Source organism: Anthonomus grandis, chromosome 8 (assembly GCF_022605725.1).
Source record: "Anthonomus grandis grandis chromosome 8, icAntGran1.3, whole genome shotgun sequence".
Lineage (NCBI taxonomy): Eukaryota > Metazoa > Arthropoda > Insecta > Coleoptera > Curculionidae > Anthonomus > Anthonomus grandis.
The window spans coordinates 9,263,480-9,284,242 of NC_065553.1; the positions used below are offsets into that span (position 1 = coordinate 9,263,480).

A 20,763-nucleotide genomic window follows, 5' to 3' on the forward strand; every position below is an offset into this window, starting at 1 on the left:
AAACAGTAGTTGTGATCAACAATAGCTAACAATATGATGCTGCTTGTTTTTTTATAGTTAAGAAATTCACTTTCACTATTAGAGAAATCTCTGATTTCTATATGTTTTCCATCTATTAGGCCATAACACGTTGGAAAATTCCATTTTGTATTAAAGCCCGCCTCAATGGTTTTCCATTCCTCTTCTGTATTTGGCATCTAAAAAATGAAATAACATAATTAGATATTTTTTCTTTTTGTAACCTATTGAAATTACAGTTTTATTAATATATTTTGTTCTTTTATTTGCAGGATAACATGAAATGTCGAAGAAAACCCTATCAACGACATGGAACGTTTAGTTTCACCAAGCTCGGAAAATAGGTGTCAGGTTGGTCCGGCAGTAACATCACCCGCGGAGAATGAATCAAGCGCAGAAAAACGGCCTCTTACTACAGCATCACTAAAATCTAAGCGCAGCAAACTCTCACAAATGTCTTTATTAATTAACGATTTAAAAAATATAGATAAAAATATGGAAGAAACAGAACATGACGTATTTGGAAAGAGTGTATCAGCTCAATTAAAGAAATTATCCGAAGAACAAGCAATCATTGCTCAAGAAAAAATACAGATCATATTAACTCAATGCAGACTTACTGATAAGCCAAGAAACCTAATTCCGCATATTTTAATATTCAGCAACCGGTGCAATCAAACATGCCCTCTCAAGCGTATACCAGCGTCCAATATCAGCAGTCGAGCTACCAGCCAGCATTATTCTGTCCCCTACCAGAAATCAGTCCAACAGGCACTACAAGTTCTTCTTCGGCTTCTCACTACAACGATGATTTTTCCCCAATTTCATATCACAATGATAGCCTGGACGAATAGCGACTGCTTTGAGAAATATGTAATGTAAATTATTCCGAATATATTAAACATAATTTACCTTAATAAATTGTAAAAATTGCCCGACACACTTCTGGTATTAACTGTGATATAGCAGATTTGGAAACACGATAAAAGTGATAGTGACTTATGCTTCGGTAAGACATTCCTGTAGCTAAATATGTCAACGTTATTTCTAACTTTATTTTTGCGGGTAGTGCATCTCTCATTATGGAGTCTTGACTCTGAATAGGGTGTTCTATGAGAAAAAGTAACTCGTCAAAATTTTCGGCTGTAAGTCGTAACGCCAATCTGTACTCAGAGGGATCTTATCTAGGCTGTTTTAACAGCAAAGCCGAACCTCCTGTTATTGACCTCTCACTGATTCATTTTCTCACCCATAGTCGCTTCTTTTTTTTCAATTCTTCATCTGACATATTACTCAATTCATCTTTTAGTAACATAATCACGGTTCTTATTGTTCTTTTTGTGAATACTTCAATTTTTCTCGAATTAATTTTTAAAAACAACACAGTACAAATTCACAACTGACTTGAACTTACTGACATCGTGTAAACAACTTTAGGTACAACACTTGGCCAGTAAAAAACTGGCTTGCCAGTGATACTGGCGCCAGTTACTGGCATCGTGTAAATCGGCCTTAATGCTTTGGCCATAGGTATGTATTTTTTCATTTGCATAATGATTTATTACATTCACGTCAGCAAAAAGGCATGTAACAAAAAATGGTTTTAAAAAAAATTGCTTCAAATTCTTTATTATCTAAAACCTATTATCTAGAAATGTAAGTGTAAAATAATTATTTAGTTTTACAATCAAAAATGTACGAGCATATAATTTATATTTTTAAATGATTATAAATCACTAGATAATATAATTTAATTCTCATAATTGAAAAAAACTATCATTTTCTTTACATATAGTTTTTTATAATAATCACTTTTATTACCTTATACTCTTTACTCCCAATAGTATTGTATTTACACAATACGATATCGATCTAATACGTCAATACGAAAATACAATTACGAATTTCGATCATCGATTCAACAAAGACACAGTTGGTAAGACTGTTGCGTGTGATACGAACTTATACGATACGAACTATAATACGATCCATCTCTATGTGTGTGAAGCTGGTGTCCGATCGATATCCAGCAACCAAATCGAGAACGCAGCATAATTATGTCTGTTACCAGCAAGCTATTTATAGTCCGCGCTTGCTGTTATTTAATCAATATAATGCCCGTATCTCCTGAGATTCTCAATGGATTTTAATAATTTTTTGTCCAAATATTAACTACGTAATGAATACGTACTACGTATCGAATTAAGAACTCCCAAAATTGTCAAAGGATTTGGATAAAACTTTTTCCTATAATAGATAATAAATATCAAAGTCGATTTTAGATGGTTGCAAATCTCTACATACAAAATTTTTTTGGTATATGTAAAATTATAATTCAATAATTTTTTACATAAAGTTTTACTCAAATGCTTTGGGATTTTTGGAAGTTAAAGCCGTTTATATTTTTTAACAATTCAATAATTTTTTACGAAACAAATTTATTTATAGAGATTTGCAACCATCTGAAATCGGTTTAGATATTTATTGTTTGTTACATAAAAAAGTTTTGTCCAAATCCTTCAAGAGTTATAGCGATTAAATTTTTTTACGTCTAACGATTCAATAATTTTTGCTTGTTTCTGGAAAAAACTTTCTAGAAATCTTGGTTTCTAGAGGTTTGGGTCCACCATAATTCGATGCAGGTATTCATTGTTTAATATCTGGACAAAAAATCATTAAAATCGCTTGGGAATTAAATTTCAGAAGATACGGGCATTATATTGATTAAATAACAGCGAGCGCGGGCTATAAAGTATAAATAGATCACTGGCTGACATATGCTGCGTTCTCGATTTGGTCGCTGGATATCGATCGAACGCTAGCTTCACATATATCCCATCTCTAGTTTTTTTTCAGTCAGCTGCTTGCTGTCAACTTTGTCACTGTCAACATAATACAAATATTTTAAAAAAAATGGTCTTTTTTTTGCAAGGATCAGTCCCCGCTTGCGCCAGTAATTTATCAATAAAAAGATGAAAGTTCGGCTCGCTTAAAAGCGCGATCCAGTTCGAAATTTCCCAATCAATTTTATTTTGTCGCACTGCTAAATAAACAATGTTTATCGGCATGATTGCGATCGAATTTCCATCAGTATGATGCCCTCCTCTTCCACAAGCATTAATGACAAAGTAACAACGAATAACGACAGCAAATCATCATCAATCAGTCCATCTTCTAGCCCTAGGAGTAGCCCTAGACCGAGTCCGCAGCCCGAATCGAAAGAGGACCATTCAAAGATTGATACTACCCCAAATTTGGAACTTAAAGAGACATTTAAGCATGAAAGTACTCCATCAAGTCAGGACAGTTCTACAAGTAGATTAAGCACAACAAGCAGTCCTGATCCTTCACCTCAGGGGGAATCAAAATTATCTGATTTATCAAATAAAGATAGGAAAGATCTTCGCCCCAAAAAGAAATCATCATGGTTCAACTCACTTTACCCAACATATAAAAGTCGCTCTGAAGATTTTAAAAAACTTTTTGATGTACCTGCTGATGAACGCCTGGTAGTTGATTACTACTGTGCTCTACAAAAGGATATTTTAATACAAGGCCATTTGTACACTACCCAGAATTATTTATGCTTTTATGCAAACATTTTTGGCTGGGAAACAAATCTTACACTAAAATGGAAAGACGTTGCAGCTATAACAAAGGAAAAAACTGCCTTAGTTATTCCCAATGCTGTTCTAATATGTACCAAAACAGAGAAGTACTTCTTTACCAGTTTAATGCAAAGAGACAAAGCTTATTTAATGCTTTTTCGAATATGGCAAAATGCATTGATGGATCAGCCTATGACACAACAAGAGATGTGGACTTTAGTTCACCAAGTAAGTGCAATATTTATTTATTAAAGAGAGAATACTATTATTACATTAAATACGAAATTGAATATGAAATTAGTTTATTACTTATTTTAGCCTTTTGTAAATCTAATCACTTAATAGATGTATTTAAATCATTAAGTTTACCTTATCTACCTTGTTTATTTTTTTCAATCAGTCTTGTGTTTCATCTGGCTAAAGGTTAGCAAAATATTACTTTAAAAAAAAATTGTTATCAGTGAATATCATAAAATATGTTCTTAACAAAAATGATATGTGAAAATTAATAAGAATTTATATTTTAATGCTTTTGGTGATTTAATTTATAGGTAAGCAGTATAGATTTTTATGATAGTTCAATACTATGTGAGTAGTTTAAATAAATTTTGTTCACAATGTAAGTATAAAAAAATTTTGAACATTAATGATGTTCAGCAAATTATTTTCAGTTTGCTATTCAAAATGGCTGCTCAAATAATTTATGTAATGTGATACAATAAGATACATAATAAATGAACATTGTAATTGTAAATATACAAGTTTTGTTTGCAAAAAACTTGTATATTATTCACGAAAAAGACCTAGATTTGCTTTAGGATGATCTTGATTGTTTAGCAAATTAATGCACTTAAAATTCGTTGGCTCTGATTCTCTTATTTAAATTTTAATAATTAACCTATTAATAGCAAAGTCTAATAGAATATTGAGTTTTACAACGAAGGCAGCTTACAGAGGGTTGGGCAGGGTGCAGTTGGAACATGGCCTCAGACAGTGTTTATACACTTTATTTATATTATTATAAATGTTTTTGCAAATATATATTTTAATTCAATTGCTTAACTAATCATTAGAATTCCCATTGAAGTTTTTATTAGGAATATTTATTGAGAAAAATTTTGCTTTGAATTTTTAATTTGATGTAGCATTTACATTTATCATTTGTTGTTAAAATTATGGTGAAGGTCCTAAGTTGGAAACCATAAGCATGATTTGGGATGCTTTAAAGCTTTTAGGGTATTTTGCTATAGGGAACTAAGAAGACTTGTCTCTTTTCTAGTTTAATACAACATTGAATCACTATTAAATGGCAATAGTAATCAAGTAACATTAAAATTTCACTAATATCTTCAAAGTGTTTCTTTATTTTATTGGAAACTTGATTCGACCAGCTCCAGACCTTTTTGAAAGTTAAAATGCAACTGCTTTCTATGAAGGTCAAAGAATTCTTTCTGAAATTCTACAAATTATATAAAGCATTACTTAGACTTACACCTTTTTTTCTAAGTTAAATTCAATACAAGAACCTCACAAAAATTGTAAAAAGCTAAAAGTCAGTTATTATATTATTTGATAGCGAGAAATTGTGTCAAATTATAGTATATTGCCAGTGTTTACAGTGTAATAATAAAAATATTGGAAACAATGAAATGAAATGGTTATATTGATTTTATTAAAGTATGTGCTCTGGTTCAATTCTGTTTGCACATTCGTTAAAATTGTTAGAAAATTCTCCATTGGAAATCAGCACAGAGGGCACTTCCTTTCTCAATTTAAAAAAGCTGTACTTACACTTCTTATTTAATGTATTTATTTGAATGACAATTTACATGATATTAAATGTAGTGAAGCCTCTTCAATATTTTTTTGTGAATCTAACATTACATATTGCATAGGGAGTTCTTATAAATATTAGGCTTCTTGAAAAATGTATATGAAAGAAGTCTTTCATATTTCCAATATTTAAAAAGAATGGAGGCATTGCAAGATCAGATATCAATTTTCTTTGTTAAAATCTTTTAGATCTAATACGCCGATTTCCCAATAACAATCTCATAAATTTTTTTAAAAGCAAATTAAAGCTGTTAAAAATAAAATTTAAATTTTAAGTATTGGGTTAGGTTAGACTCAATAAATTGGACAAATCAGGACACTACAAAAATAGGAAAGCTTATTGTTTATCTATATTGGTCATTAAAATACTAAAAATAAACTAATACATGCTTTTTAAGACTTTCATTTTGTTAATTCTAATTACTTTTATTTTATATATTTAGTGTTATGGCAGTGAACTTGGTCTAACAAGCGACGACGAAGACTACATCTCCCCCACCCAATACGAGGAGAAATTTTCGTCCGTACTCTCAGTGGTCTCTTTTCGCGACTCTTTTAGCGAAGTAGAATCGAGCCAAATTAGCGAATCAATAACCAGCGATCAAATGGTCTCCGACGATAAAATGGACGATTTGGGCAGATCCAACTCACGCGAATCCAGTGAAACAAAAGTGATCGGAGGACAAACCCACATTGAAAATTCAGATTCCGAAAGTGACAAACCGATAAGGTAGTTTATGGTAAAAGTCTTGAGTTGTTTGAAAAAGTAAGAATTTGTTTTAGTATGAAAACTGAGCCATCTACAATTGAATGCCCAGCCTCTCATGAAGGCAGAGTTCTACTCAATGAGATTTATCCTATTCACATTGATCAGCTTTTCACACTATTGTTCACCTCTTCTAAATTCTATATTGATTTCCATGCATCTCAGAAAACTTCTGATCTTACTCAGACTCCTTGGACTCACAACCCATTAGACAATAGTAAAAGTCGAGTTGTTAACTTGACAATGTCTTTGGGGCAAACTATGGGTCCAAAAACTTGCCAGGTAAGTTTTAGTCAAAGTATTCAGAATTTTAAATATCTCTATCATGTTCATAATTTAATGCATTTAATAAAAATGCATAGCTCAGCCACAGTACAAAATTAAATATTAGGCTAATAAATAATAAATCAGAGGATAATAAATACTAATATGTTTTATAAGTTATATCATTATAAGTCAGATTGAATTATCAAAGTTCTAGATTTGATAAAAATCAATAAATGTAATAGAACTAACCATAGGTATCTTAATCTTAATTAAAATTGGAAATAATCTCAGTTGATTTATGGGTGTAAAAACCATTTTTAATATCATTCTGTAAAACATCAATTTTAAATCAACTTTATAATCATAGATGTACCTAAATATTTAATGAAATAAATTTTTGGTTCTTAATTGTGATAATTAACTACATATTGTAGAGTTGGAAAAAGTAAACATTTTAAAAAGCTGGTTTTAATTTTGGACTGCCTTCGAGCAGTCTTTTTTAGCTTCTTGTAATTGTAAAATACTAATATTATTAAAAAGGAGTTAACTTAACATCAATAATGTCCACTAATAATACAATAAAAAGTACTTTATCCATTACTCAAACCACCAATGTTGAAATTATATATCTAGGCATTATAGATAATAAATTGTTCCATGATAAGTTACTAATAAATTATAGAAAAATGAAAGTTACTGAAAATATGGCTTTTAACCTAATGAGATATAATTGGCTTGGCTATATTTTTAATATAAGTAAAAACAGAAGATTATTAATGAATTATTGATTATTAAAATAAATTATGTTCTTAATTAAGTATCCCTGTGAGTTTTAATAGTTTGAATACTAAAATTTATAAAGAAGCTACCAAATCAGGGGAATTAAAAACATAAATATATATTTTGACACAAGGTGTAGGTGAGGTGCTAAACTTCAGTTAATTTCTATTCTAATGAAATCTAAAAATAAATAATTGTTAAAGGTAAATAAAGTTGCTAGTTTAATAATGTTGTAATTGTCTATTGATAAATATATATTTAAGGTTATTCCGTTATGATTACAGCAGTCTTGTAAGATTTTCAAGTTTCTTTTTTTAGGGAACAATTATTATTTTATATATTTATGTTTCAAAAATAGTTCTCAAATAGCCCATATTTTATGTGTACAAATTTACGTATGATCTAAATATAATTATACGTATTTTCATATATTAATGAAAACTTTTTATTTAGCTGAATTATTTAATTAGATCAATAATTGTGCGTACAAGCATCTATAAATATTTCTTACAAATTAATTGAGAAAGTGAATCTAGCAGGATATTTCATTTGTTTCTTGATTACTTTTAAATAGAATATTTAGTTTATTTTTCGCGGTCTTTTAATTCGTTTATTCTCGTTTGTCAGTTAAAAAGCAATAAATGATATTTAATAAATAAATAAATATATTGCACTGTACTAACTATTTTGTACTGAATCATAGCTCATTTGTCACTTCTTTTGTATTAGAATCTGTCAGTTATTTTGCAGAAAGCTGTTAATCCAAAAATAGTAGGTTCTTGACCGTAAAAATGAATATACAAAAACAAAATGAAATGACAAAACATCACACAACAGTCATACTTTCTCCGTTAAGAAATGCCTAGCTTTGGTTTGTTGAAAAATGTGTTAATGAGGAAATATGTCTCATCCGAATCATTCACAAGCTAAATTTTGAACAATTTTAAAAACTTTATTGAGAGCTTTGTATAACCAATAAAATGAAGTTTAAGACGATAATAAGGTATCGAGTTTTGCGAATTTAACTAAAATATATCTTGGAGTGAAGGTCCCATGCCGAGGGTATAGTTTTAATAAATAAAAGGTTTCAAAAAATACAGACTCATGTTCTCTTTACTTGTTTTATTTGTTATAGCATGACGTTTCGTCTCGGATTTAAGATGGCTAGGAAGTTCTGTAATTATGTAACTGTTGCTTTGTTTGCGTGTTTGTTTGTATCCTAGCCCTCTGAAGAAGTCAGAAAGGGAAAGTGCGGCTGTATTTAGAATACTCAGACTCAAAAAAATTCAGGAATCTCCAAAACACGTTTGTTTAAAATTTCTCAAAACCCAACAGCTCTCGCTCCACATCATGGCCGCCTGTAGACTGTCATACCACACGGTAAAATAAATATTAGCAATCTAGCAGCGCAGCGCCAAGGCATGATTCACCAAAATATGTACAAAGGTGGTAAATACAACATATTAAAGAAATATGGATTTATATGGGTTATAAATCTTCAAATCTAATAAAGAAAACAAAAGGAATGTAAACAGGCTGTATTTTTGGAAACCTTTTATTTATAAAATGTTTCTAGTAATAATATCACTTTTTATATTTAAAGTTGAAAAGTTTAATGTGTATAAATAATTTGTTTATTAAAATTTAAAAAAAAAATCTAAGTTGAGTTATGCAAAGTTATGTTCAATTTAAATTTAACAAATTATTATAATGAAAAATTATATATAATTTAGGTAACCGAACGACACACTATGCTACCCTGTAGCAAATCGGGAAGCCTTTACTCGGTAGACGTAGAAAGCGTCAACGCGGGAATCCCATACGCCGACAGTTTCTACGTAACTGCCCACTACTGCCTTAAAAAAGTCTCAGAAACGCACACTTCGATCCACGTAACTGGCCAGTTAAAATTTAAAAAGAACGTGTGGGGTCTCGTTAAGGGAATGATTGAAAGAAACGTTTGGTCCGGTTTAGAAGACTTTTTTGGCAAACTAAAGGATGCTTTACAAGTCGAATGCGAAGAAAACGTACCGGAACAACGAAAGTCCAGACGAAAACGTCGTTTGCATTCCATGCCAAAGTACAGCACGGAAGACCTAAGGCTAAACGTTCCGCGCAAAAAACTGGCCCAAACAGGCAGTATTTTCACCACAGAAGTCTGCACGATAATCGTTTTTGTAGTCCTACTAATCCTTCTAGTCTTAAATGTACTACTATATTACAAACTGTGGTATCTGGAAGAAACCTCGCCCGCTATGAAGATAATGGATCTTAGCAGCTTGAAGCTTCCGCCTAAGTCTCACGAGGAGTGGATTCAACTATTGCAGCAACAAGAATATACGCGGACAATCGAGGCGCAAAAGTGGCAAAAGACGCTGACGCACGTGGTCAGTTTATTGAGGAAAGCGGAGGACGCTTTGGAGGAATTGAGGAGGTCCATCCATCCGAATTATATGGACAAGGTGGTCGATGAAGTGCTAGAGAAGAAGGCAGGTAAAGCGGAGTTGTAGAGTAAGAATTTTAGAAAATATGTAGGGTCTCTTGAAAAATCGCTAAGTTTTTTTTTTTTTTATAGTTCTCAGCTTGTCTTCAGTTTGAACGTATTGGAAATTAATAAAATTGCTGGATTTATATTTATGCATCTTGTAGCTGGGGGCTGATGGGCTTTACCAATATTTAGCCGAACAAGTTACTATTTTGATGTAATAACATGTTATCTCTGGTTTGATTAAATTAAAAGGAAAGTTGATTATTTTGAGCACCTGTCGAGGTTATGAAAAACGTGCTGCGATGGTTACATATAAAATACCTTTTTAACTCACTCTGACTAATCTCCCATATGAAATGTTTTTATTCACGTTTAAATGTATATTACATCGTGTATTAAACAAATTATATTTTGCGACATCGTACCTAACTAAATGCATATTGGTTTTTATCGAACAATGTATTAACATGGTGACTACAAAATTATTTATTGTATTTTAGCAATGATTTCGGATTTTTATTTTTTTAAAGCATGTTGTTAGGATGTCTTCCAACCCGGGTTCATGTATTTCATGCACTTGCTCTACGGAATATCTTAACTTTATTTATTGTTATTGTTATTATTGCTACTGAACTCTAGACTCCCACAAAAGGAAATCTGGAGGAGTCAACTGAGGGTATCTTGTACCCAAGGTACGTGCTATACATAGCACGATGATCCATTGAAATTTTCATTTTTTACCAATCAGCTACCATCCTCAAACTAAAGAAAACTGAAACAAGCCGCATTATACAACTAGCCAAATCGGCGCTCTCTATTTATAAGGAGCAAAAAATTATCGATATATGATATAAAAATGGATTATTTTTATTAGTTATAGAGTAATATATGATGGGTTTGTTAGATTGCATGGTTGCACATTTTTTTCTATTATTTCAGTGCTTGATCATCATATAAAAATGTTGATCTTTTAGATCTTAGTATGTTTACCAAGTCAAAAACTTAAAAATTGCAGTAATAACATTCAAATCTATGACATCTTAAGTTTATCTTTTTTTTTAATAGAATTTAAAGAGTAAAAAAATAAGTGCCGATAGATCTATAGCATTATTAGAAATTGCAAGAATTCTGATGATTTAGTTATTGGTACACAAATGATGCAATAGACAGGAGGGCCTAGGAAAAAATGACACATCAACGATTTTAATAAAATCAATAGGTGAAAACACTAGTAAAAGAAGTTTGTGGGCAAAAAAACTTACACCTGTGAGTTGAGATATAAGGATCAATACGAAACATGGATAGCTTTTTGAAGAACGAAGGAATTGAGTTAAATCTGATTAATCGGGTAATAGACCAATGTTGATCAGATGGTATATTAATAAAGACCAATTTGAAAGAATTCAGGGTTTTCAGAAGAACATTTGTTACAAACAATGGTTGAAGATATTTTCTACAACTACAAAATATCGTTTGAAAATGATAGGTGAGCAAAACTAGTAGTCTAGTACTAGAAAACTTAATATTAACTAAAGTAATATACATATACGGTAATAAGTATTAGCAGTTCAGAAGGACGTTAAGGCTTCCAGAAAAAGATGCCTGACCTTGAAGAATCGTCTTTATTTTTTTAGTGTAATCAGTTGTACCCTATTGTTGACAATCCTGAAATAAATATAAAAGTAGTATTCTTTGTCTACTATCTGTTTAAGTCTTTTTTAGGTCACTCATAAGTTCTTCATAAGGTTTGAATTCCAGCGAGGGCATTGGCCTCTACCAATAGTATATTTTGCGATTTATTTGTCAAAGGTGCGCCTCTGAAAGCCTCCGCTAGCCCCACTTTTAATAATAAAGGACACCGTAAAATTGTACGTCCGATTTAGATTATAAATTAACACATTTATTAAAAAAATATATATGAAAATTGCTTTGTTTATCAGGCTTTATAGTTGATGGTTAATCTGTCGATTGTCTACTACCCAAAGAGCTAAGCAAATAGTTACCAAATATAAGAGGCCATTTTCTTATACCAGTAGTGAAAAAATTTCCCTAACTTTAAAATCGCCCTGAGTTTGTAATACAGTAGAGTCTCAATAACGTAAACTAATTGGGGATGACTGTGTTCATACTTTCGAGAGTTTATAGTATTGGATAAAGGAAAAACAGAATGCATTTTTTTAATGGAATCTTAAACATGATGTTTTAAGGGAAAATTAAACAAACAGTTAGTAGGTATGAATACTTATGTATATTATGCAAGTGAAATAGTATTAACATAGGTACTTAAATTTATGCATTCATAGTTAATCTTGGGTTTTAAAGAAACAGTTATCCAATTTTGTTTGACGAAAACGTGGTTTGTTTAAAAGAATAGTTGCCGATTCACGTAATTTGTGTAAAGCCTGAATATCCTCGAAGTTAGCACTGTTTTGTTCTGCCCATTCGAGTTCCGTGTTAAATACACGAACTGCCTCTTCATAAGTGATTTTATCCCAAACCTGAGTAACCCCTGGATTTTGATCCAGGCTTCCGCATTTGAATCATCAAAAATTATAGTAAAGTTTTCGAAGTCATCTTTATTCCATCCTTCGATATCCGAACGTTTGAATCCTTGCCCCGGATTAATTTCTGCTAACAAATTGAGGTTAGTCTCTACCACGCTATTCAGACCTAACAAACAGTATTGCGAGGTATATGATGATACGACACTTCTTAATAATTACTGGTTCCAGTTTATTCCATGCGCGTGACAGATTCAAAATATCATCTCTAAAGTTGTCTTGTTTGATAATGCGATTTCTATCCTTTGACTTGATAACTACAACCATTGCTAAAAACAGGGATTGATAAAGCAGTTTGGTCAACCTAATAACGTTTTGGTCCATAGGTTGAATTAAAGGTGTCATGTTGGGTGGCATGTACATACCTTGATAGTTGATAGCTTGATCATCTGATAAAAGTTCTTGTACCGGGGGGTGACTAGGAGCATTATCGCAACTCAAGCTCAGAATCGCTCGGGGTGCTAATCAGAATGCATTAGTACCCTGAAGTAGACAAACTATTGGTTTCACAAATCTTCAACTTAATAAAATAATAAAATTTTAAAATGTACGTTAGAGATTGGATACATCAGATGGGCAGAGAAAGATTTAATAATTTAATAAATAATACATAGGATAACTAAACTAAGAAATTACAGATCTCGGAAATTGAATTATTACAAAAAAAAAACACTGAAGAAGACAACACTCAAGAAGACATATACAGACATGACCCAAATCCTAAAAAAAAGACATTTAATACTGAACTCGTCAAGATCTAAATTACCCGTAGCTACGACCTAAGTCCGGGAACAAATTGTTATTATTATTCTTTATTTTTATCTGCGTTTTATTATTGTTATTATTATGTATAGGTGTAATAAGTTATCACGTACAAGTAGTATACCACTACTTCTGTGATTATTGTTTATTTACTGGTAAATTGAATTCATTATTTTGTAATATTTTTTTTCATTATTGTAAATAAACTGATTTATTTTCCAATAGAAGAAGTGCTTTCCCTGGAAGACCTTCTTTACTTTGCGCAGTGGCATTATCGTAACCAATGAGGTTTATCCGAGGTGCGATTATTGCGAGTTGAAAACTATGAAAAAAACTATAAACCTTGCTTTCTTTCGCAATTAAAATTAATTTAAAATTTTAGTTTTTAAAATTATAGATGTGTTACGTCAGGAATAAAAATTTAATTCTTGCCGTCATCGGCTGTTTTTGTAGTGTACAGGAATGTGAAGGTTTTTGAAATTTCGTGGTTTTTTTAGCTTTTCCTATTACCGAAGGAGTTAACTTATGTAGTCCAGTTGCATTTGTACATGCTAAAAACGTTATTCTTGATTTAGCTGTTTTTTTCCAGGGGCAGTTTTTTCTTCACTGGATGTGTGTTTTTCCGGGTAAAAGCTTCCGATATAAACCGGTTTCATCGGCGTTATACATATTACCAAAAAGCGTATGCCATATTTTTTCTTGAATTTTTGGAGCCACCCTGAACTTGCAGAAAAAGTAGAGATTTCGTACAATTTTAAGTGAAAATATTTGGGTTTCTTTATTAAAATTAATCCACTTATTGGTGCATCCCTTTCTCGTTGTGGCAAAAACTTTTTATATAGGGCTTTTTCCATTAGCGGATATTCAGAGGGGCTAAGAGATTTTCGTTTACCTGGTCCGTAAAATGTTAAGGCAACTGCTGAGCTAATATGTTTTTCTTCCTTCTTAATTGCACACACTGTGGATTTGGTTATGTCATACTTTTTTGCCAAAAAGGTAACTCCGCAACCTTTACTTACATCCTTAATAAGTTAATTTTTTTTTGGACATTATCGTGCTCGTTCCTTATTGATTGGCGAATAAGCACTGAATGAGGCGCGATATCTGGTCCAAACATTGGCCGCATTACAAAAAGACACTAAAGTTATGGCTTAAATAAAAAACCGAAAATAATGCCGCCGTAAAATGTCTACTGGTTTTTTTTGTTCGCGTTTTAGAATGCGCTAAACCATTTTGGCTATTCACGTTATGGGACGTTTACGTTATCTAACTGTATTTTCATTCCTTATAATAACGCTATCTGACATATTAGTAAAACAAATATCAGGTCAGTAATTGTCATAAATCTGTTGGAAAACCGTAATAATTTGTATTATGCTTGTTGACTGCCAAAGGCCCTTCCATTTCGTATAATAACCAGGCAGGCGCATATAATTATTTATATGCAGTATATAGGACGACTAAAATTAATGCATTTAGTATACTTATGTATTATTTGGTATATTGGTAGTACTAAAGTCAAATTATTTGGCGTAAACAATTTAAACAACTTTTTAAAATATCTTTCGTGCAATATTTTAGGAAACTATCAAGCACTTATCTTTAAACTATAAAAAAACTTAGTGGTTTTTCTTAACGTTATTTATTTACGATCAGATTATTTCCAAACCAAAAATTAAATATGTAATTTGATATTTCTAAACACCTATGAATGTAAGTTTTCCTTGATAACTAATGTAATTTAGTGTAGTTGTAAGTGGTAGTTTAGCTATAATTTAGTTAGAAATAATTATTAAGAGCAATTTTAGAAGAAATCTATACATTATTTAATTAAAAATGTGATATTTTATGGGTATTTTTTGGTTTAGGTTCGATAAAAGTGAATTCCCATGGTGTCTGCTAACATGTTGAAATAGATTAGGTAGTTCTTAATTATTGCACTTCTTTATAGTGATTTTTTTTGTGATGTAAAAAGTAGATTATTGTTGAACACTCAGTCGAAAGTAGCCTATTATTTATTTTTAACGCACCAAATAGTATTTTACTAGTTGTATCCTGGGACCCAAAAACTACCATTTTATTTATATTTCTACTTTTACAGTTTTAGGTGCTTTTATTTTTAAATTATTTGCTCTGTTTCAACCTTGTTTTTACTTTATCTAAGTTATATAAACTTGTATTATGGCTTAATAAATGAATTTTTAGTAAATCTGAAAGGCTGAAAATGTTTTGTAGCGTCTCATACGACGTCACATATTGTTGATGATTATAGAAGGCAATCCAAATCTTGAAGAGATTAAGTACTAAACAATATAACATTTATATTTTATCGTACTTGAGTATTATTGTTATTATTTGGCACGTATTTTCCAAATTTACGTAGAGGGAGAGTGGAAAGTTTCAATAAAAAATATTTAATTTAAATAATAATTGATTAATCAAGCTTTGGAATGTTGTCTATAAATTTGATCGAAAAATAAGTGTAAGGATGTTGATAGTTGTTTTATTCTTATTGTTATCCTAGAAATGGCTGTTGTTTAAAATAATTAGTCAATATATTTTTTCCCAATTAAAGACGTCGGATAAATGTTAAACGTTTGAATTATTTTCCTTGTATTCCTTTATAATTTGTTGTTTCAGATGTTCATTTATTTTTAAAATTCCAAATCCGGCTGATGAAGAGTATTAAATTGAATTCTGGCGGAATCACTGGCTTTGTCCAAATAAATAACTAAATTTCTGATCAATTTAGGCTCGAGTTTTTATTTTTTAATTTTTTTTTAAACCACTTTACTTTCTCCACTCTTTTCTTTCTACATTAAAGCAGTAGCAAATTCAAAGCAAACATTAAATTTCTTTTCATTCTTATTAACAATGAATATACATTAACGCAATCACTCGAGGATTCGCCTCGATTTCATAGATTTTGAAATGAACACTGCAAGGGTCTTTAATTAACGTTGCTAAAAAGTTATATTAGGAATTATTGCCAAGGTTTTGACTTTTGACAATTTAAATAAAACCCTATACTTATTTACAAGCATCTATATGTTTGTTTTAGTAAACACTAAGGCGCTATTAAATAGTCTCCAGGGTTTTCAATTACCTTTGGTGTTTAATTGGGAGATTTACTTTTATATTTTTAGTTAATCTGAAAGGTTGAAAATGTTTTGTGGCGACACATAATTAATGAAGATTTTATAAGACAAACCATCTCATTAGTTCATGTTTTATCATACTTGGGTATTATTGTATGGAATTTATTTTAAAAATTAAGTAGATGAAGGATGGGAACTTCGATAAAACATATTTCATTTAAATAATTGTCCAATCAAGGTTTGAAGTGTTTTATATAAATGAGGTCGAAAGATAGGTGGAAGAGTGTTGCTAGTTGTTTTAACGTTATTGTTATACTAGAAAAGGTTTTTTTTAAATTAATTAGATACATTTAAAGACGTCGGATAAACGTTTGAATAAATCCATAAGATTGTAAGACTCCTATATTTGTGGGCTTCCATTTCCAACTATTTTAAACAGCATGTATGCTGGAAAATACTCGATAATTGCTTGAACATGAAGATCTGTAAGTGACGTACGACTATCAAAAAGTCGGAAAAGAATAATAGTTTAATAATAATTGAAACATTATATGATAGTCAGGTGGTGAAAAAATATTCAGAGGAAGTAGGAGAACTATTTGTGTCTCGCCAAGAATATCATTTAAGTAATTTACCTACAAAATACTACATCTGATATATAATTTTAGTCACTAATCCAAAAAAATAGTTATTATATATACAATAATATTATTCTAAGAGAAAATCGCATTTAAATATGTAAATAGATTAAAAATACTTATTTATACGTGATCACGGCGGGTTTGTTAGAATAATCAGGCATGTGAGGGGACAATGTTATAAAAAACTGGCATTTTGTTTTAATCAATACGGTAATAACATTTAAATGTTTCGGCCATGTTTTGGGAAAATGTGTTTTTTTGTAATAAGAATTCATGTTTGATAGTCCAGTTTACATACTTCCGCGAAAATATCAGAGATTTCCAATAATTCTATGATATTTCAAATTCTATATCAGAAAACTATGTAGAAAAATATATATAGAGAACCCGAGCAACACATCATATATTATTTTCGTTAAATATATATTTATTCAACTATTTTTTAGTAAATTTTTGGTTTTGGTACATTTATCAACCGTATATTGTCAAGCTATACCTATTAAACTATAGAATATACGTATGTCAAATACTATTTTGTTTACAAAGGGGAGAAAATTTCGGCAGTTAAAAAATTGACACGGGATTTACATATCTAGTTTTTAAACTTGATAACTACACTTCAAATATTTGATGAAATTCTTCTGAAAAAACACTGTTTTTCGTCCATATTATCCAATCTAATAACGCTGTTTTTATACTAAATATTTTTATATATAAAATTATATTAAATTTAAATAATTGCATATATATTTTAACCCAACCCAACCCAAACGTTTGCCCAATAAGAAATTCCTTTGAAAAATTGCAGTAGTTGTGCCATTTTTTATCGCAAATAAGTGGAAATTTGTTTTTTAAGATAAGCCAATAAATTTTAAAGAAATTTCAGTTTTTCATATTATACGATTCTGTTTACAAAAGGGAGAAAATTGATATCGAGCACATTTGTCTTCGGCGGAATACATTCAAAAAAATTAAAATAATTTCAACCCGTTTGCACCATTGTGTTAAACCACATAGTCAATCTAGTAAAAACTGTTCCAAATTTTCTGTTTATACAACAACTTAAACCAATTAAATCCTTCGTTAAATCGAGTTTAATTTCTTTCAAGTATTTCAGCGGTATTTAAGAAAAAACAACATTTCTATTTTATATATTTATTAAACTCTTACACTTATATACAAGCGTCTATATCTGTTTTAGTAAACACTAAAAATATTAAGGACTGAGGCGGCATCAAATAGTTTTCCAGGTCCTCATTTACTTTGGGTGTTAAATCTGGGAGATCTCCATTAGGTGAAACTGACAGAACTTGGTCGTTCAACTTGATATTCCTTTAAAATAAATAGTTGTAATTTTTTTATGGTTAGAGACCCAAAGCAGGTTTAATACTCACTGAGAATAAAGTGACCCATCAAAAGTCAATTCATATGAATAGACATTTGTTTTATCGTATTCAAATCCAGACCAGGTGAAGATTGAATTAGACGTGCCGTTTACATTCAGCCCAAAAACTGAAAAGTATTATTTTAATTTACATCCTAAGATCAATATATAAATTACTTACGTACAACCGCAGAAGTGTCCCACAGATCAGTTTTTTTGGCGCAATGCGCGTACATCCTTACCGGACTCTCAGAATTCTCGCTAGATGTTAGTGATAATACAGTTGAACTTACCAATTGCTTGTACAAAACGCTTACCCACCAGTCCTATAACAACAAAAACAATAGTTAACTGACAAGTCAGGATTGTATAGTAACGTATTTTAAACTTACCGGGTTGGGAACATAATTATTGTCAATCAAAGCATAATTATCATGAAATATAGTTTGTCTAATAATGACATCAAGACCCAATTTGGCACCCAGGCCCAATTTATCCAACCATAAAAACGTGGCTATAAATTTATCTGACATGCCCTTAGCTCCTCCATTATAAGCTGAGGATGTCTCTCCTTAAGGAAAAATTGATATATATTACCTAAATCCTAGTAGAAATAATTAGAGGAGTCTGAGCAATATGAATTGAGAGGTAAGTCTCTTGCTTAGAAATGACTTTAATTTCATAAACGCGCTTTTTTCAGGTTTAGGGAAACAGTATTTTTTAAATACATATAAATCAACTATTATTAAAATAATACCTAGCCATATTTTATTTCCCGATCCTGATTTGCTGACAACATTCTTAACAACTCCTATCCTTTGTTCCAAATAGTTATAAGTGCTTGGGCTCAAAAATAATTCCTCAGTAGCTGATTTACCAGGAAAATAATACCTATAAACATCAGTATAAACGGCAAAAATATTTATTTATTTAGTTACTTACTGATGCCACGTGACAGCATGGACAACATCAGAAGCCCCACTCAAAAAATTACTTAAATACTCTTGATTTGCTTGACTACCGCCAACATCAAACATATCAATTCCCACCAAATAGCTTGAATTATATATTTCGTATTGGTTTAACATGTTCCTTAAGATCTTGTAGTCTTTTGCCAGTTGCGTTGCATCAACGTGTGTTTTATAAATACTCTTATAAAGGTCCGGTTCTAAAGTGTTCACAATAATATAACATACATATGATTATTTATAATATTTAATACCATTTCCCAGTTCCCAAACGACGTTCATCTGATGATCACTAGAAAACTTAATCATTTCAGCTGCGTTTGAGGAGTTCCATGTTCCATCCTCGTTTCTCAATAAAGAGTTAAGGTCGTATATTAGCTGAACCTCTGCGTTTTGAGTAAATTGGTAAAGCTTCAAATAGTCAGACGCTAAAATATTAATGTTAGACATATAATTCTTTTAAAACGTGTGTTTTTGAACCTAAGAAAGTTATATCAGCCAATCCGACTTTTCCAAATGAACTGACATCATCAGAAAATACAATTCGGTCAGCATAAGTACCACCTACTCTAAAGTACATAGGGGAAAGATGCTTTACGAGCGAGGTTAAATAAGGATCACTAAAAAAATTATAAAGTAAGCTTAATGACTGAATTATTTTGATATTTTACTCACCTTAAATTAAAATCCGAAAACCTCCCTTCAATATTGCTACAATCTAAGGCTACGCTTAAAAAGTTCTCGCTGACGATGTTTAAAGGCTCTTCGTTAATTAAATTAAAGTTGGGGTAGTAGGATGAGTACGAAAGGCATGTAAATGTCAGCAGCAGAAATACTAAATATACATTTTAGGTATGTTAATTTCCTTTTTAAAAATTTTATGATAAATGCGTACCTGTTCGAAATATCCTGGAACGGATCATTTTTAGTATTTATTTACAACTTTTTGAGCCGTTTAAACTAAAATGTGAATTTTACACTAATTTTTTTAAATTTATACTCCTACTAGTAAAATCTATTATTTTGATAAGGATATCGACACTTGATCATGTTTTTTTTCCCATATTTTAAAAAACAATGTATTCAAGTATCTTCTGATACGATTTAACTATGTTTGTTTTTCACTCAAATGAAGAGGGAGATAATAACTTGATAAAATTGGATGAATGTGATATACAAATAATTTACGTATGTTTACATTTCCGTGCTTAAGAAAATATTAAGTATTACTCAAATATTCATCAATATTTAATTAATTTGGGATTTCGACTATCCATGAGTAGTCACCTGAAAATTCGATATCCTAACAGACGTAAAATGCTGATTAATAAACTACCATAAACGTTTTCTTATTTTTTTTGGAGTATTAAAATGTATACAGGGCGTTAGATAGAGACGTCAGGAATAATAGGCGTAGTATACAGGGTAAAAGTTTGTAAGTAAGTTCGGCAATTTATATTTATTGATTTAGCAAAATATTCCTTAGTGCAAGTTTATCCCATTATTAAACACTTATCCCCCTGTATACCATGGCTTTATTAATAAGTTAATTATTGAAACTATGTTACATAAAAATAGATGCAATATGG

General features: G+C 30.7%; 2 protein-coding genes and 1 non-coding gene across 3 annotated transcripts; 2 read left to right on the top strand and 1 right to left on the bottom strand.

Moving 5' to 3' along the window:
- Window positions 1-2,900: 2,900 nt before the first annotated feature.
- LOC126739382 (protein Aster-B-like) lies at window positions 2,901-15,483 on the top strand. The gene is made up of 4 exons (XM_050445038.1): window positions 2,901-3,854; window positions 5,903-6,189; window positions 6,243-6,507; window positions 9,006-15,483. The coding sequence occupies exons 1-4, from the start codon at window positions 3,111-3,113 to the stop codon at window positions 9,780-9,782; spliced, it is 2,073 nt and encodes a 690-aa protein (XP_050300995.1). The 5' UTR covers window positions 2,901-3,110; the 3' UTR covers window positions 9,783-15,483.
- Window positions 13,338-13,475, top strand: LOC126740027 (U4 spliceosomal RNA). The gene has a single exon (XR_007661770.1). It is a non-coding gene; the product is annotated as a U4 spliceosomal RNA (small nuclear RNA).
- Window positions 15,484-17,961: 2,478 nt separating the features above from the next.
- LOC126739847 (heparanase-like) lies at window positions 17,962-20,234 on the bottom strand. The gene is made up of 10 exons (XM_050445663.1): window positions 20,070-20,234; window positions 19,850-20,009; window positions 19,655-19,794; window positions 19,429-19,602; window positions 19,149-19,374; window positions 18,964-19,097; window positions 18,599-18,777; window positions 18,388-18,532; window positions 18,217-18,334; window positions 17,962-18,154 (listed from the first exon to the last, which is right to left on the bottom strand). Exons 1-10 carry the CDS (start codon window positions 20,095-20,097, stop codon window positions 17,995-17,997), a joined length of 1,464 nt encoding a protein of 487 aa, XP_050301620.1. The 5' UTR covers window positions 20,098-20,234; the 3' UTR covers window positions 17,962-17,994.
- Between the last annotated feature and the right edge of the window lie 529 nt (window positions 20,235-20,763).

Excerpts from the sequence above, each read along its gene's own strand:
- LOC126739382 (XM_050445038.1), top strand. The coding sequence starts at position 3,111 with ATGATGCCCTCCTCTTCCACAAGCATTAATGACAAAGTAACAACGAAT. Across the intron at positions 6,190-6,242 it reads GAAAGTGACAAACCGATAAG|TATGAAAACTGAGCCATCTA; the intron begins GTAGTTTATGGT and ends AATTTGTTTTAG. Across the intron at positions 6,508-9,005 it reads TGGGTCCAAAAACTTGCCAG|GTAACCGAACGACACACTAT; the intron begins GTAAGTTTTAGT and ends TATATAATTTAG.
- LOC126739847 (XM_050445663.1), bottom strand. The coding sequence starts at position 20,097 with ATGATCCGTTCCAGGATATTTCGAACAG. Across the intron at positions 19,795-19,849 it reads TTTTCGGATTTTAATTTAAG|TGATCCTTATTTAACCTCGC; the intron begins GTGAGTAAAATA and ends TAATTTTTTTAG. Across the intron at positions 19,375-19,428 it reads CGTTTGGGAACTGGGAAATG|AACCGGACCTTTATAAGAGT; the intron begins GTATTAAATATT and ends TGAACACTTTAG.